This window comes from Hemitrygon akajei, chromosome 6 (genome assembly GCF_048418815.1).
Source record: "Hemitrygon akajei chromosome 6, sHemAka1.3, whole genome shotgun sequence".
Classification (NCBI taxonomy): Eukaryota; Metazoa; Chordata; class Chondrichthyes; order Myliobatiformes; family Dasyatidae; genus Hemitrygon; species Hemitrygon akajei.
The window spans coordinates 11,805,316-11,821,450 of NC_133129.1; the positions used below are offsets into that span (position 1 = coordinate 11,805,316).

Genomic DNA, 16,135 nt, shown 5'->3' on the forward strand with positions numbered 1-16,135 from the left:
TCCTCTCCTTAGCCCCACTCCCTGGCCTTCTCCCCGTAACCTTTGATGCCATGTCCAATCAAGAACCTATCAAGCTCTGCCTTAAATACACCAACAACCTGACCTCCACAGCTGTCTCTGGTAATAAGTTCCACAAATTCACCAAACTCTAGCTAAAGAAATTTCTCTGCATCTCTATTTTAAATGGACACCCCTCTATCTGTGTCCTCTTGTCCTAGACTCCCCCATCATGGGAAACATCCTTTCCACATCTACTCTGTCTAGGCCTTTCAACATTTGAAAGGCTTCAATGAGAACCCCCCCCCCCCCCCCCCGTCCTTATAAATTCCAGTGAGTACAGACCCAGAGCCATCAAACGTTCCTTGTATGATAATGCTTTCATTCCTGGAATCTTCCTTGTGAACCTCCTCTGGACCCCCTCCAATGCCAGCACATCTTTTCTCAGATGAGCAGCCCAGAGCTGTTCACAATACTCAAGCTGAGGCCTCACCAGAGCCTTATAAAGCCTCAGCATCACATCCCTGCTCTTGTATTCCAGACCTCTTGAAATGAATGCTAACATGGCATTTGCCTTCCTCACCACTGGCTCTGCCTTTAAGGTTTTCTGCACAAGGACTCCCAACTCCCTTTGCATCTCAGATTTTTGGATTTTCTCCCCGTTTAGAAAATAGTCCGCACATTTATTTCTACTACCAAAGTGCATGACCATGCATTTTCCAACATTGTATTTCATTTGCCACTTTCTTGTTCATTCTCCTAATCTGTCCCTCTGCAGCCTACCTGTTTCCTCAAAACTACCTGCTCCTCCACCAATCTTCTATTCATTTGCAAACTTGGCAACAAAGCCATCTATTCCATCATCAAAATCATTGATATACAGCATAAAAAGCAGTCCCAACACTAATACCTGTAAAGCACTACTCGTCACTGGCAGTCCTTTTATTTCCATGATCCTTTTGATCCTTTTAGTCTGGACAGAAAACCAGGCCAGCATGGGCTAGGTGGGCCCACGGGCCCTTTTCTGTACTACAGTGCTCTATGACAAAGGATGGCATGGATGAAATGAGCGGAAGGTCCTGATTCCATGCTGCAGTACTCTGACTCTACATCCATATGATCAGCAAGCCAGCAATTCATTTCAACGTTATCCAAGAAGAAGCGTGAAATTGAATCCCAAAGGTCACTCTGTTTCCTGCCTCTCCCTTCCTTTGATTTTTATAGTGTATTAAAGAGGCATAAATGACTGGCAATCAAGCAAGATTATTCACCCTTGTGCAACTTTAATTACTGAAAAAGGAGCTTTCTCTACTTTGGCTGTCAACCACAAACCTTATAGCTCACCCTTCCTTATAATCCCTTCTGCTTGTGTAACACAATGAGAATCAGAAGTCTAACCAGGAAGTGTTGGGGTTACTTGGCAGGTCAGACTGATGCTGGTTACAGTATTTGATGTTTTGGTTTCCCAGCACTTGGAAGATTTCTGCTCTTGATTGTGTTTTAACTCACCACTTCCTTGTATTCCAGAACCACAGCTCTCCCGTCAGCCTGCTTCCCCAACCCCAACCTTATCCTTCTAATGGGACACTGCATAGTCTCAGATAGGGCTTGTTCTACTGAGCAATATGCACAGCTGAATTGCTTTATAATCAGCGTCGTAGAACATGAAAAGTAGTCAATCACTTGAGTTGAGTGTGATGTTCTCCTAAGGAGTTACTCCCTTAATGCAGAACACGTGTGCATTACTTTGTTTAATGTGAGGAGGACGAAGCACGGGTAGCCACCACACGGTCTTTTGCAGATCAGGGTCAGTGTCCAGTGGCTTGCACCGTTCACTGCTGCATCCTTCCTCTACCTGTCATCATCTTATGCCAGCTCCACTGTTGAGGTCTTCTTTGGACACTCTTTGTCTGGAAACATTACAGCACAGAAACAAACCCTTTGGCCCATCTAGTCTGCGCTAAATTATTACTCTGCCTAGTCCAGGGGTGGGCAAACTTTTTGACTTGTGGGCCATAAAGGGTTCTAAAATTTGACAGGGGGGCCGGACCAGGAGCAGATGGATGGAGTGTTGTGGTAATACACCTCATAAGAGAAAATAAAATATCATGGGATATGTAGAAAACATGTGCTTTAATTTCAATTGAAAATGAACAAATGCATTACAACAAAATATCTGTCTTTGAAGTCCCATGGTATTTAGCTATTTATTGAAATGACTTTTAAAACACTGAAAATTAAATGAATAAAATACAGCTTTTTTTAATAGTAACAGTTATTATTTTAAAGCACTGAAAATTCTGTTATCCTTCAAGGTATTATCATCATCACTCTCCTCCTGACTGTCTTTATTTCAAAAACGGTAGGAGATGCAGGTCTACTTGTCCTGCTCCTTCTTATTCAATTGTCCCCTGTGCCAAAACTCAACAACGACCAGCACAAGGACAGAACAGTGACAGCGCGCCAGTATGCGGAGCGCATTATTTGATCTGGAGCGCATTTTTTATTTTGAGAACGTACGTGCACCTGCGCACTACTCATGTCCATCACTTAACAGAAATGACATGTAACATGTAAGGCTTATTGAAAAAAATAACGCCAGAATTGCGGGGAAAAAACGTTAACAAGGTTTATTAATATAATTTTATCAAGTTCTGCGGGCCGGATTAAAAAGCTTAACGGGCCGCATATGGCCCCCGGGCCGTAGTTTGCCCATGCCTGGCCTAGTCCAATCGACCTGCACCTGGACCATACCCCTCCCATCCATGGACCTATCCAAACTTCTCCTAAATGTCAAAATCAAACCCACGTCTACCACTTCTGCTGGCAGCTTGTTCCACACTCCCACCACCTTCTGGGTGAAGGTGTTCCTCCTCAGGTTCCCCTTAAATATTTAATCTTTTACATTTAACCCATGACGTCCAGTTCTAGTCTCACCCAGTATCAGTGCAAACAGCCTGGCATTTATCCCGTATACCTGTATCCAATCTCCCTTCATTGTTTGCAATGTCACTCAAATCTTTTTATTGCTGAACTTCACAAGCAATCAGGCACGTGAGATATTCTGAATCCGAATCAGGTTTATCATCACTGACAAATGCCGCAAAAATATAGGAAGCATGGCCCGTGAAGCTTGGGTTTGACAGTGAAAACAGAGGAATTTCCTTCTTGTTTAGTAACTGAAGTGGCAGCAGTACAGTGGAAGACATAAAAAAATTACTACACATTACTGAAATAAGCAAACAAGCAAGCAATTAAATAAGGGAAAAAACACACACACACACACACAAAGACGAATCATTTGGTAGGTTAATTGGTCATTGTAAACAGTCGTGTGATTAGGCTACAATGAAATTGGGGGTTGCTGGCAGTGTGGCTCGAAGGGCTGGAATGACCCTTTCTGCACTGTATCTCAATAAAAATATAAAGTCTGGAGGAACTCAGCAGGTCAGGCAATATCTATGGAGAGAAATAAACAATCGGCACTTTGGCCCCAAAATGTCTTATCCATAGATGCTGCCTGACCTGCTGTTCCTCCAACACTTTGCATGTGGTCTCCCTCCCAATTACTCCCACCACTGTAGCTCCTTGTAAACTGAGGAGGACTGTCAGCTCCAGCTCAGTGAGTAGACAGGTCATGGGTTCAATTCCCACTCGGGTACTGGGCAAGCAGCCACGGCTGTTACTCGCAGTGAAAGCTGACTGTCCACTTTGCTGTTTGCTGTGGAAATGAAGGCAAAGGTCTTTGTTGGAGGGTTGGTCTGCCTGAAACATGGATCTCTTAATGCATATAGATGTACAAGATGATAAGATGCATAGATCGAATGGACAGATAGAGACATTTATTTTCCCGGGGTGGAAATGGCTAATACTAGGTTATTTGAGGAAAGTATAGGCAAAGGAGGTGTAAAATGCTCCTTCCCTCTGCTAGCCTGCAGGTCACCCTTGGGGAAGGTGTAGCACCTGCTGAGCACCCACCCCCGATCATGATCTCATGAAGCCATGGGAGTTGGTGATGGATGGTCATACGTGCATATCAGAAGTCCTAGTTATGCAACCACTGACGCCAGAAAGATATTCTCTGAAGAGTGTTGATAATGGCTGGGGTCACCCAACCTGTAAAGACACTGTTCAGAAGAAGGCAATAGCAAACCACTTCTGTCGAATAATTTGCCAAGAACAATTATGGTCATGGAAAGACCATGATCGCCCAGGTCATACGACACGGCACATGATGTACGAGCAATAGGTGGGGATATCAGAGATATGGTTTTTATGCAGAGTGTTGGGTGCTGCCAGAGGTGGTGGTGGAGGCAGATACATGAGGGACATTTAAGAAACTCTTAGATAGGTGCGTGAATGAGAAAAAAATGGAGGGTTTTGTGGGAGGGAATGGTTAGATTGATCTTGAAGTAGGTTAAAAGGTCAGCACAACATAATGAGCCAAAGGGCCTGTTCTGTGCTGTACTGTACTATGTTCTGCCATTAAGCTAGAAAGTATAAAGGAGATTGATGAGAAAGTTGCCAGGACTTTAGGGAGAGTTAAGCTGGTTAGGGCTCTATTAACCGGAGACTAGCAGACTGAGCAGTGACCTTATTGAAACCCATCAAACGTTGAAAGACCTCGGCAGAGTGGATGTGGAGAGGATGTTTCCTGTGGTGGGGGAGTCTAAGACCAGAGGACACTGCCTCAGAATAGAGGGGTGTCCTTTTAAAATGGAGATGAGGAGGAATTTCTATCGTCAGAGGGTGGTGAATCTGTGGAATTCGTTGCCACAGACGGCTGTGGAGGCCAAGTCATTGTGAATATTTAAGGTGGAGGTTGATAGGTTCTTGATTAGTCAGGGTGTGAGGGGGTACAGGAAGAAGGCAGGAGATTGGGATTAAGAGGGAAATGGATCAAATGGCAGAACAGACTCAATGGGCCAAATGTCCTAATTCTGCTCCTATATCTTATGAAGGTGTTTAAAACCATGGAGGACATACTATATAGATAGGGTGAATGCCAGCAGGCTTTCTTCCAGAGAAAGGGAATCAAAAACTAAAGGGCACAGATTTAAGATGAGAAGGGGAAAGATTTAGAAGGGACCTGAGGGGCAACTTCTTCCTGCAGGGGCCAGTCAGTACTGTACATAGAAGTTGCTGAGGCAGGTACAATTACAACATTTAAAAGACTGTTGAGCAGGTACATGGATAGAAGGTTGGGTTGAGCTATTGTCCAACCTCGGCAACTTACTTGCAAACTTTTCATCACCATGTTGATTGTGGTGTGTCCGCCAAATACTTGGTCTTTATGTACTTTATAGGAAGGGCTCAGATGAATATGGGCCAAATGCAGGCAAATGGGACTGGATTAGATTGGCACACCTTGGCTGGCATGGCTGAGATGGTCTGAAGGGCCTGTTTGTGTGCTGCCATTTTACACGCAGTTGCCTCGAGCTAACCTTGAACTCACAACTTTTCGATACAGAGCGGAGGGAACCATTTACAGAGTTACTCAGATTACACTGTACACTGATAGCTGAGTTCACATGGCCTCTGTCGGCTTTGCCTCACGCCAGCAGGATATCTTCCGGAGATCAAAGAAAGCAACCACTTAAATAAAAACAGCAGACCTTAACCTCTGAAATAAGAACCTGACCTTTGTGACCAGCGATCACAGGAGAAGAAGAAGAAGAAATAGAAGAAGGCAGAATTATGAGAGAGGTGATAGGCAGCTAGAAGAGGAGGCAGAGAGAAAGTGGGATGGGGAAGGGAGAGGGAGGGAATTACCAGAAGTTGGAGAATTCGATGTTCATACCAAGGTCTGGAGACTACCCAGATGGTATATGAGGTGTTGCTCCTCCAACCTGAGTTTGGCCTCATCATGGCAGTAGAGGAGGCCATGTATGGACATATCCGAATGGGAATGTGAAGCAGAGTTGAAGTGGGTGGCAACTGGGATATCCTGTCTGTTGTGGCGGACGGAGCGGAGGTGCTCGACGAAGCGGTCCCCACCTTCTTATAGGGCCCCTGTCCCCTCCTTCTTCAGTCCTGACGAAGGGTCTCGGCCCAAAACATTGACTGCTCATTTCATCAGATGCTGCCCGACCTGCTGAGTACATCCAGCTTGTTTGTACGTGTTGATTTGACCACAGCATCTGCAGTGTACTTTGTGATCACAGAGCAGACCAGGGCTAAAGACTTTAAGTTTTGTTTGCTGACCCAAGATCATCTCCACTGAAACAAACGCTGCCAGTTGATTGGAGGATTCAACCAGATACAATTAACGACTAATGAGTTCAGAGTTATGGCATCTCAGCCACCTTAGGGTCAAATCTGACAGCATTAGACATTTTAATGTGTTTTTTAGAGATACAGCATGGTAACAGGCCATTCCAGCCCTATGAGCCCACACCACCCAATTTCACCGATGAGACCAAGTTACCTAATAACCTACACGTCTTTGGACTGTGGGAGGAAACTGCAACACCTGGAGGAAACCCACATGGTCACTGGGAGAACATACAAACTCCTTACTGACAGGAGCAGGAGCTGAACCCGGGTCGCTGGCTTTATAAGAGCGTTCTGCTAACCGCTACGCTACCGTAAAGCTCAGAAACCACTGAACAGAGTATTCTGTCAGCTCTTTGCATTGATGCCCGTGTCAACCTACTGTTCATCTTCCCACATCCTTCCAAGGTTCATTCTTATTTCGTCCAATGCTCAGAGGCCATTCAGCCCATTGTTCAAATTTCAAAGTATATAGACGTCACCAAATACCACCCTGGGATTTCTTTTCTTGTCAACATCCACAGTAGAACAAAGAAATACAATAGAATCAATGAAAAACAAGACACAAAGATGGACAAAGAACCAATATCCAAAAGAAGACAAACTGTGCAAATACAAAAAAGATATAATAAATAAATATTAAGTAAATAATAGCAAGTAACACAATGCTAATATTGTTTTTGTGCCAGTTCTCATCAGTTCCTCTTCCCTTTTAATTTCCCTACAGCCACATTGTTAAATCTATAATGTGTGTTGGCATGTGTTCTAAATTGGGCTAAAAGGACAGTCCCACTTGTTTCTGAATTACTTTAGGGATGGCAGGGTAGTAGTTAGCGTAACCCTATTACAACCAGTGATCCAGGTTCCATTCCTGTCACTGTCTGTAAGGAGTTTGCACGTTCTCCCCATGTCTGCCTGGGTTTCCTCCCATAGTCCAAAGACATACCGGTCGGCAGGTTAATTGATCACATGGGTGTACAGGTAGTCCCCGAGTTACGAAGTCCGACTTACGAACAACTCGTACTTACAAACTGAGGAAGGAGAACGCCATCCGCCATTTTAAGTCGGATCGCGACGCTGTCCGCCATTTTAAGTCATTGCCGTTGACACTGTGTTGAGTGTGTAACTTGGTGTATTTGGCTTAAATTTTTCTTAGCAAGATTCACCCTGACCCTGCCCCCCACCTTTTCCAGTCGGCTGGTGGCGCAGTGAGATCAGCACCGGGCTGGAGAACGGAGGTTCCTGAGTTCGATCCAGTGACAGACTGCTTCCGAGTGCGCTCTCCATTCTTGCCGGGTTGATGTCGAGCTCGCAACTCGACCTCGTAAAAAAAACACTGCCACTTCCAGTTTAAGTTCCCATGCGGAATATTGAGGAGGATCAAATACCCAAACCCAGCACAGCCCCCACTTGTCCCATTTAACCTATCTCAGTATGGTGGACTTTAGACAATAGACAATAGGTGCAGATGTGGACCATTCGGCCCTTCGAGCCTGCACCGCCATTTTGAGATCATGGCTGATCAATTACTATCAATACCCGGTTCCTGCCTTGTCTCCATATCCCTTGATTCCCCTATCCATAAGATACCTATCTAGCTCCTTCTTGAAAGCATCCAGAAAATTGGCCTCCACTGCCTTCCGAGGCAGTGCATTCCACACCCCCACAACTCTCTGGGAGAAGAAGTTTTTCCTTAACTCTGTCCTAAATGACCTACCCCTTATTCTCAAACCATGCCCTCTGGTACTGGACTCTCCCAGCATCTGGAACATATTTCCTGCCTCTATCTTGTCCAATCCCTTAATAATCTTATATGTTGCAATCAGATCCCCTCTCAATCTCCTTAATTCCAGCATGTACAAGCCCAGTCTCTCTAACCTCTCTGCGTAAGACAGTCCTGACATCCCAGGAATTAACCTCGTGAATCTATGCTGCACTTCCTCTACAGCCAGGATGTCCTTCCTTAACCCTGGAGACCAAAACTGTACACAATACTCCAGGTGTGGTCTCACCGGGACTCTGTACAAATGCAAGAGGATTTCCTTGCTCTTGTACTCAATTCCCTTTGTAATAAAGGCCAACATTCCATTAGCCTTCTTCACTGCCTGCTGCACTTGCTCATTCACCTTCAGTGACTGATGAACAAGGACTCCTAGATCTCTTTGTATTACTCCCTTACCCAACTCTACACCGTTCAGATAATAATCTGCCTTCCTGTTCTTACTCCCAAAGTGGATAACCTCACACTTATTCACATTAAACGTCATCTGCCAAGTATCTGCCCACTCACCCAGCCTATCCAAGTCACCCTGAATTCTCCTAACATCCTCATCACATGTCACACTGCCACCCAGCTTAGTATCATCAGCAAATTTGCTGATGTTATTTTCAATGCCTTCATCCAAATCGTTGACGTAAATTGTAAACAGCTGTGGTCCCAATACCGAGCCCTGTGGCACCCCACTAGTCACCACCTGCCATTCCGAGAAACACCCATTCACCGCTACCCTTTGCTTTCTATCTGCCAACCAGTTTTCTATCCATGTCAATGCCTTCCCCCGATGCCCTGAGCTTTGATTTTACCCACCAATCTTCTATGTGGGACCTTATCAAATGCAGTGGTCCCCAACCACCGGGCCGCAGACCGGTACCGGGCCACAAAGCATGTGCTACCGGGCCGTGAGGAAACGATATGATTTGGCGATATGAAATGATATGAGTCAGCTGCACCTTTCCTCATTCCCTGTCATGCACTGTTGATCTTGAAATAACCTACCAAATCATACCAAATAACACATAAAACCTAAAATAACACTAACATATAGTAAAAGCAGGAATGATATGATAAATATACAGCCTATATAAAGTAGAAATAATGTATGTACAGGGCAGTTTCACTTAACAGAATCGGGAAGATTAAGGCAAAACTGATTTGCAGAGAAAAAAAATCGGCACGTACACACATGCGCATGTCATGTATGCACACATCACGCATGCGCACACAGGTGCCCGCACAAGGCTTCATGGTCATTGTAGTCTTTCTCGGGGTAAACACAAGTGTCCCGTATTTGACTGCTACTTTTGTCCCTTATTTGGGAATGAGAAAGTTGGCAACCCTACTTGAACACCCTCCCCACCCCCCGTCGGCCGGTCCACAAGAATATTGTCAATATTAAACCGGTCCACGGTGCAAAAAAGGTTGGGGACTCCTGGACTTTAGGACCCGGGGATTTCAGTGCAGTGGTCCTTAGGACCCAGTGGACCTTGGGAGCCGGTGGAGGTTGGGACCCGCTGCCCACAGTATTTCTGTTCCATTGACAGGAAGCGATCACGATTGAAAATAAAGTGGAAATAATAAAGCATTTGGAAAGAGGTGAAATGTCATCAGTCATTGGAAAAGCGTTAGGCTACAGTCGGTCAACAATCGGAACAATTTTAAAGGATAAAGTGAGAATAATGGAGCATGTGAAAGGCCCTGCCCAGATGAAAGCTACAATGATTACTAAGCAACGCAGTGGTTTAATTATTGGAATACATACATTTCTTAAGTGTTTTATATGCATAGAAAGGTAAAATATATACTATATACTAAGACAAATGTTTGACTAACTGACACTAAATAATACCGGATGTACTTGTTCTGACTTACGTACAAATCAGACTTAAAGACGGACTCAGGAACGGAACTTGTTCGTAACCCGGGGACTGCCTATAATTGGGCAGTGGGGGTTTGTCAGGCTGGAAGGGCCTGTTACCGTGCTTGAAATAAAATAAATATTAAGGTCTAATGCTGTGAGCATTAGATATTATTTTTGTCTAAATCTAGACATCATTTAGACATTATTTTTGTCCGGGATTCTCTGGTTTCCTCCCACAAAAGTTGCGGGTGTTGTGGATAGTCTGTAGGGTTGTCAGAGGTGACAGCAGGACATCAACAGGATGCAGAAATGGGCTGAGATGTGGCAGATGGGGTTCAACCCAAATACGTGTGAAGTGGTTCATTCGGTAGGTCAAATTTGAGGACAGATATAGTGTTAATGGTAAGACTCTTGGCAATGTGGAGGATCAGAGGGATCTTGGGGTCCGTGTCCATAGGACACTCAAAGCAGCTGTGCAGGTTGACAGTGTTGCTTAAGAAGGCGTATGGTGTATTGGCCTTCATAAGCCATGGGATTGAGTTCAAGAGCCATGAGATAATGTTACAGCAAAATAACACCTTGGTTAGACCCCACTTGGAGCACTGTGTTCAGTTCTGGTCACTTTACTACAGGAAGGATGTGGACACTATAGAGAGAGTGCAGAGGAGATTTACAAGGATGTTGCCTGGTTTGGAGAGCATGCCTTATGAGAATAGGTTGAGTGAACCTGGTCTTTTCTCCTTGGAGTGATGGAGGATGAGGTGAACTGATAGAAGTGTATAAGATGATGAGAGGCATTGATCGTGTGGATTGCCGGAGACTTTTCTTTCCAGGGCTGAAATGGCTAACATGAGAGGCATAGTTTTAAGGTGGGTACAGTGGGGATGTCAGAGGTTCAGTTGTTCACACAGAGAGTGGAGGGTGTGTGGAATGCACTGCCAGTGAAGGTGGTAGAAGGTGGTAGAGGCAGGTCTTTTAAGAGACTCTTAGATAGGTACATGGAGCTTAGTAAAATAAAGGGCTATGCAGTAGGGAAATTCTAGGCAGCTTCTAGAGTAGGTTACAGGGTCGGCACAACATTGATTGCCGAAGGGCCTGCAATGTGCTGTAGATTTCTATGTTCTATTATTCCCTGTCATATACCTCTGATCGCCACTCTTTAGTTCTTTGGACGTTCACCTACATATCTGGGCAGCTCACAGTAGTTAATTAACCTACCAGACATCTTTAAGGTGTGGCAGGCAAGCAGAGCACCTGGGAGAAACCCAAGTGGCCACAGGGAGAGTGTGGAGAGTTCACTTCAGATGGTCCTTAGATGGGAGAGGGGAAAGGAAACAGACGTTTCTGATTCTCTTGTGGACAAGTCTGAAGGAGCAGATTACCTTACAATCCATTCTACAGAGCTTCCCCTCCTGAATGACCATGTCGCCCGGAGCCTGCAAGAAGTGAGGTCGGAAGAAACGCTCCTGGATGGTTTCCACTTCCTCTCCGCTGTCCCTGGATCGGGATCGAGGTCTGAGGACAACACAAAGAAACAGAGCGTGACATTCAACAACACCACCGCTCTCCAGAAATAGTAAACAAACCTCGTGGTCTGGCTATTTTCTTAATGATTCACAGAAAGAGGATTTTATGGAAAAAAGAAGAAATGTTTATGTTACCTCAATGGATTGAGGAACTTTGCTTTGAAATACATTCAAATATCAAAATCAACCAATGGTTGCTACTGGTCCCACATCACTACATACACATCACCTAGTGTCATTTTATGTACATACAATCAGTCTATGTACAGCACGTGCAAAAGTGTTAGGCACAGATATACAGCTAAGGTGCCTAAGACTTTTGCCAGTACCGCATATTATGGCTTTTCAGTTACCAAATAACATTTGAGCGAATTCAAAGCTAGGTACTCTTATTTCTGTTTCCCAACCACCTTCCTATTTTAACCAATAAGCAGAGGTTGATAAGTTCTTAATAAGTAAGGGCATCAAAGGCTATATGGAGAAGGCAGGAGAATGGAGTTGAGAGGGATAATAAATCAGCCACGATGGAATGGCGGAGTGGACTCAATGAGCTGAGTGGTGTAATTCTCCTCTGATGGTCCTTATAGACTAACATCAGGCTTGAACTTGCATTTCTCTCTCTGGAGTGGGACTGTGAACCAGCAAGGTTCTGGTTCAGAGATTATACACTGTAATAAAGTCTCAGTTAATCCCTCTTCCAAATGCTGGTATCTTTGGCAGTGACAGTGGATTGGGAATGTCAAGTTGCTTTCTCTGGACTGGGACTGTGAACTCACAATTGAACCATCTGGTTAAGAGGCAGAAGGGCATCCCTCAGCCAATGTATTTTTTGACAAACAGATTTATACGTTTGTACTTTTATGAGCAAATTGACAAATGTCCCAAGTTGAAATTTTAGGATCACCTTACAGCATAAAATTCAATTGCACAAATAGATCTGGACTATTGAATTTATGAGCCAAACATTTTAAAAGTATTGGGCTTGCATATAGATATAAGCTGAATGAAATTCAAACTGCCTTCTCTGACAAGATGGTTAATTACAGGCTGCAGCTGGACTGCCAAACACGATCAGACATTAATTGCAAAGGAGCAGTAAGTGAACCATCCCAAGACAGAAACTCGTTACTGAAAGAATTACTTGTCTAAATACTGGACCCCCGCGTCTCACCGCAACGGTTATTGAAGATAGGTCTCTCACACAAGCAACCCTTGTTGTCAGTGCCTGCCTTCAACAACTCTGTGAACCTGTCTGGGGATTCTACTGCATCCTTCTAGCAGAATGGTTATAGAAGGAAATAGAAGTGTTCCAATATAAAATAAGGGTACTATTGTGTTATTGGAATGTTTGTAATTTTTTCTTTTTTTTTGGAAAATGTTGACAAACTTCTATAGATGCATTGTGGAGAGACTGGTTGCATCATGGCCTGGTATGGAAACACCAAGCCCAAGAATGGAGACATTTACAAAAAGTCATGGATACAGCCTAAGTTCATCATAGGCAACGCCTCTCTACCATTGAGAACATCTACAACGAGCACTGCCACAAGAAAGCAGGATCCATCTTCAGGGACCTCCACCATCCAGGCCAGGTTTTCTTCTTTCAGTTAGTCCTGACAAAGGATCTCGGCCTGAAATGTCGACAGTGCTTCTTCCTATAGATGCTGCCTGGCCTGCTGTGTTCCACCAGCATTTTGTGTGTGTTGTTTGAATTTCCAGCATCTGCAGATTTCCTCGTGTTTACAGGTTTTCTTCTCATTGCTACCATTGAGAAGGGGGTACAGGAGCCTCAGATTCCACACCTCCAAGTTCAGGAACAGTTACTTTACAACCATCAGGCTCCTGGGTAATTTCACTCACCTCAATGCAGAACTAATTCTACAGCCTATAGACTCACATTCAATGACTCTATACCTCAGTATTATTTATTTACTTTTTAAAAATTTATTATTTGCATGATCTGTTCTCTTTTGCACTTTGGATATTTGTCAGTGTTATGTATAGCTTTTCATAAATTATATTGCATTTCTTTATTTTCCTGAACTGTGAATGCCTGCGAGAAAATGAATCTCAAGGCAGTATATGGTGACATATATATGTACTTTGATAATAGATTTACTTTGGATTTTAAACTTTGAACACCATTCCAACTGGTGTCACTTGGCTTTGAAAGGGACCCTGTTGGTCAGATTTCTTTGGCATATTTCAAAGGAACAAAATGCTGTACCTATCAAGAATTCGGTTAAAAATGTCGTTTCAGTTTCCTGCAGGACTGGACGTGGTTATTATAGCGATAAATCCTCTTCATTCTAGCCAGCACAGGATTATATGTTTCAGTCAATGGAGCTCATGAATAAAAAGCCATTTTGTTGGATTAATTGGCAACCAGAGGAATGAGATTTATTTTCAATGGCAAAAGAAACAGAAGGCAGATAGTTTTAAAAACCACAGAGGGAAATGGTTCTGAAATCACTGCCTGCAACAGTGTCAGACAGTCACACAGCATAGAAACAGGCCCTTCAGACCAACTGGTCCATGATGACCAAAATTTAAAGTTCAAAATAAATTTATTATTAAAATACATTTATATCACCATAGAGTGGATGTGGAGAGTTGTTTCCTGTAGTGGGAAAGTCTAGCACAGAAGGCACAGCCTCAGAACTTGAACAGAGATTAGGTAAATTTTCGTTAGCCAAAGAATGGTGAATCTGTGGATACTTTGCCACAGGTGGCTGTCAGGCCAAGTTATTGGGTATATTTAAGGCAGAGGTTGATAGGTTCATGATTAGACAGGGTGTCAAAGGTTACGGGGAGAAGGCAGACAAATGGGGATGAGAGGGGTAATAATTCAGTGGAGAGTCAAAGGGATGAATGGCCTAATTCTTCGCCTAGATCTAATGGTCTTCTGGTCACTTGTTGAACTTGTCTCCGATATCACCTCTGGAAATTCATTCCACATTCTAACTACATTTTAAAAATGCACATCTCTTTTGGTCCATAAACACAAGAGATTTTGCAGATGTTGGAAATCCAGAGTAACTGGAGGAATTCAGCAGGTCAGGCAGAATCTATGGAGGGGAATAAACAATCAATGTATTGAGTCAAGAGCCTTCATCACTTCTGGCAGATGAAGGGTTTTGACCCAAAACGCCAACTGTATCCTCCAGTTCTCGCCCTTCTGCTAATGAGGACTGTCTCTCTCCATCTAATCTCTCAAGACCCTGCATGATTTTAAGCAACTCCATCAAAGTTCCTCACAGACTTGTTTGCTTTTAGTGCTCCAGGCTATCCACACATCTAAAGTTCTCACCTCTGGAATTATTTTGGTCAATCCCTTCTGAATATGAGAGGAGAGGGAGGGAGAGAGGGAGGGGGGAGAGGGAGAGGGAGGGAGAGAGAGAGAGAGAGAGAGAGAATGAATGAATCATTCTTCCTATAATGAGGGGACCAGAAATGAAGCAGTTTTGATGCAGGGTCATGGGTCTGAAATGTTAATTCTGTTTCTCTTTCCACAGATGTTCCCTGCCCTACTGAGTTTTGCCCAGCACAGCTGCTTTTGACCCAGTAACATGGAGGGTTAACAGTTCAAGACTCCCCACAAGGGCACTGGCGTTACCTTCTCCCAGGTGATTGTCCTGCAGGGGAACGGGGCGACCGTCCCCTCTGGCTCACAGTCTGAACCATCAGCCTTCCTGTACAGCTAGTCCTACCCTGTGAATAAAGCAAAGAAACAAAGAATTATTCATTGGAGGTCCCGTAAACTATTCACAGATCACAGGGTCACAGACTGTACGACCTATTTCACTGTATGTTTCAATGTACATCTGAAAACTAAATGAATCCAAAAGTGAAACCATTTTCAGTGGATTTACGGACTTGCATCTCATTTTACCAGAGGCAGCCCGACACCCAACCGCACTCATGTTCAAGCCCATGAGAGGAAAAAACCTACCACAGGGTTAGCCAACATGATGGTGTAATTCCCATCGTCATCCAGCGTAGCAGCTTTGGTATGGAGGGAACAAGTCCCATCCGGCTCACGACAAATCTGGTAGTGCTCGCTGTGCTTGGAAATCTGATTGCCATCTTTAAACCAGTAGACCTGTTAGGGGTGAGGAATGAAAAACAGACAACAGTGAATGGCTGATGCAATGTAATGCATTCAGCTGAACAGTAGGTGGCAGGAGAGTGCACAGAAGGGCATCCAAGTAGGTCATTCTACACTGGGTGCAACAGAGTACACCTGAGATATGGTGCTCAAGAGTGCATTAGATAGATAGATAGATAGATAGATACTTTATTCATCCCCATGGGGAAATTCAACTTTTTTCCAATGTCCCATACACTTGTTGTAGCAAAACTAATTACATACAATACTTAACTCAGTAAAAAAAAATATATGCATCTAAATCACTATCTCAAAAAGCATTAATAATAGCTTTTAAAAAGTTCTTAAGTCCTGGCGGTAGAATTGTAAAGCCTAATGGCATTGGGGAGTATTGACCTCTTCATCCTGTCTGAGGAGCATTGCATCGATAGTAACCTGTCGCTGAAACTGCTTCTCTGTCTCTGGATGGTGCTATGTAGAGGATGTTCAGAGTTATCCATAATTGACCGTAGCCTACTCAGCGCCCTTCGCTCAGCTACCGATGTTAAACCCTCCAGTACTTTGCCCACGACAGAGCCCGCCTTCCTTACCAG

The 16,135-nt window shown here is 44.0% G+C and overlaps 1 protein-coding gene across 7 annotated transcripts in view; it reads right to left on the reverse strand.

Moving 5' to 3' along the window:
* Nucleotides 1-16,135, reverse strand: part of palld (palladin, cytoskeletal associated protein) — a 490,195-nt gene that overhangs the window by 29,095 nt on the left and 444,965 nt on the right. For all 7 annotated transcript variants that reach the window (XM_073047881.1, XM_073047880.1, XM_073047882.1 and 4 more), the window contains 3 exons: nt 15,387-15,536; nt 15,051-15,145; nt 11,291-11,423 (listed from right to left, as the gene is read on the reverse strand). In XM_073047881.1, the coding sequence (XP_072903982.1) occupies nt 11,291-11,423; nt 15,051-15,145; nt 15,387-15,536 (378 nt within the window). The remainder of the gene's footprint in view (nt 1-11,290; nt 11,424-15,050; nt 15,146-15,386; nt 15,537-16,135) is intronic.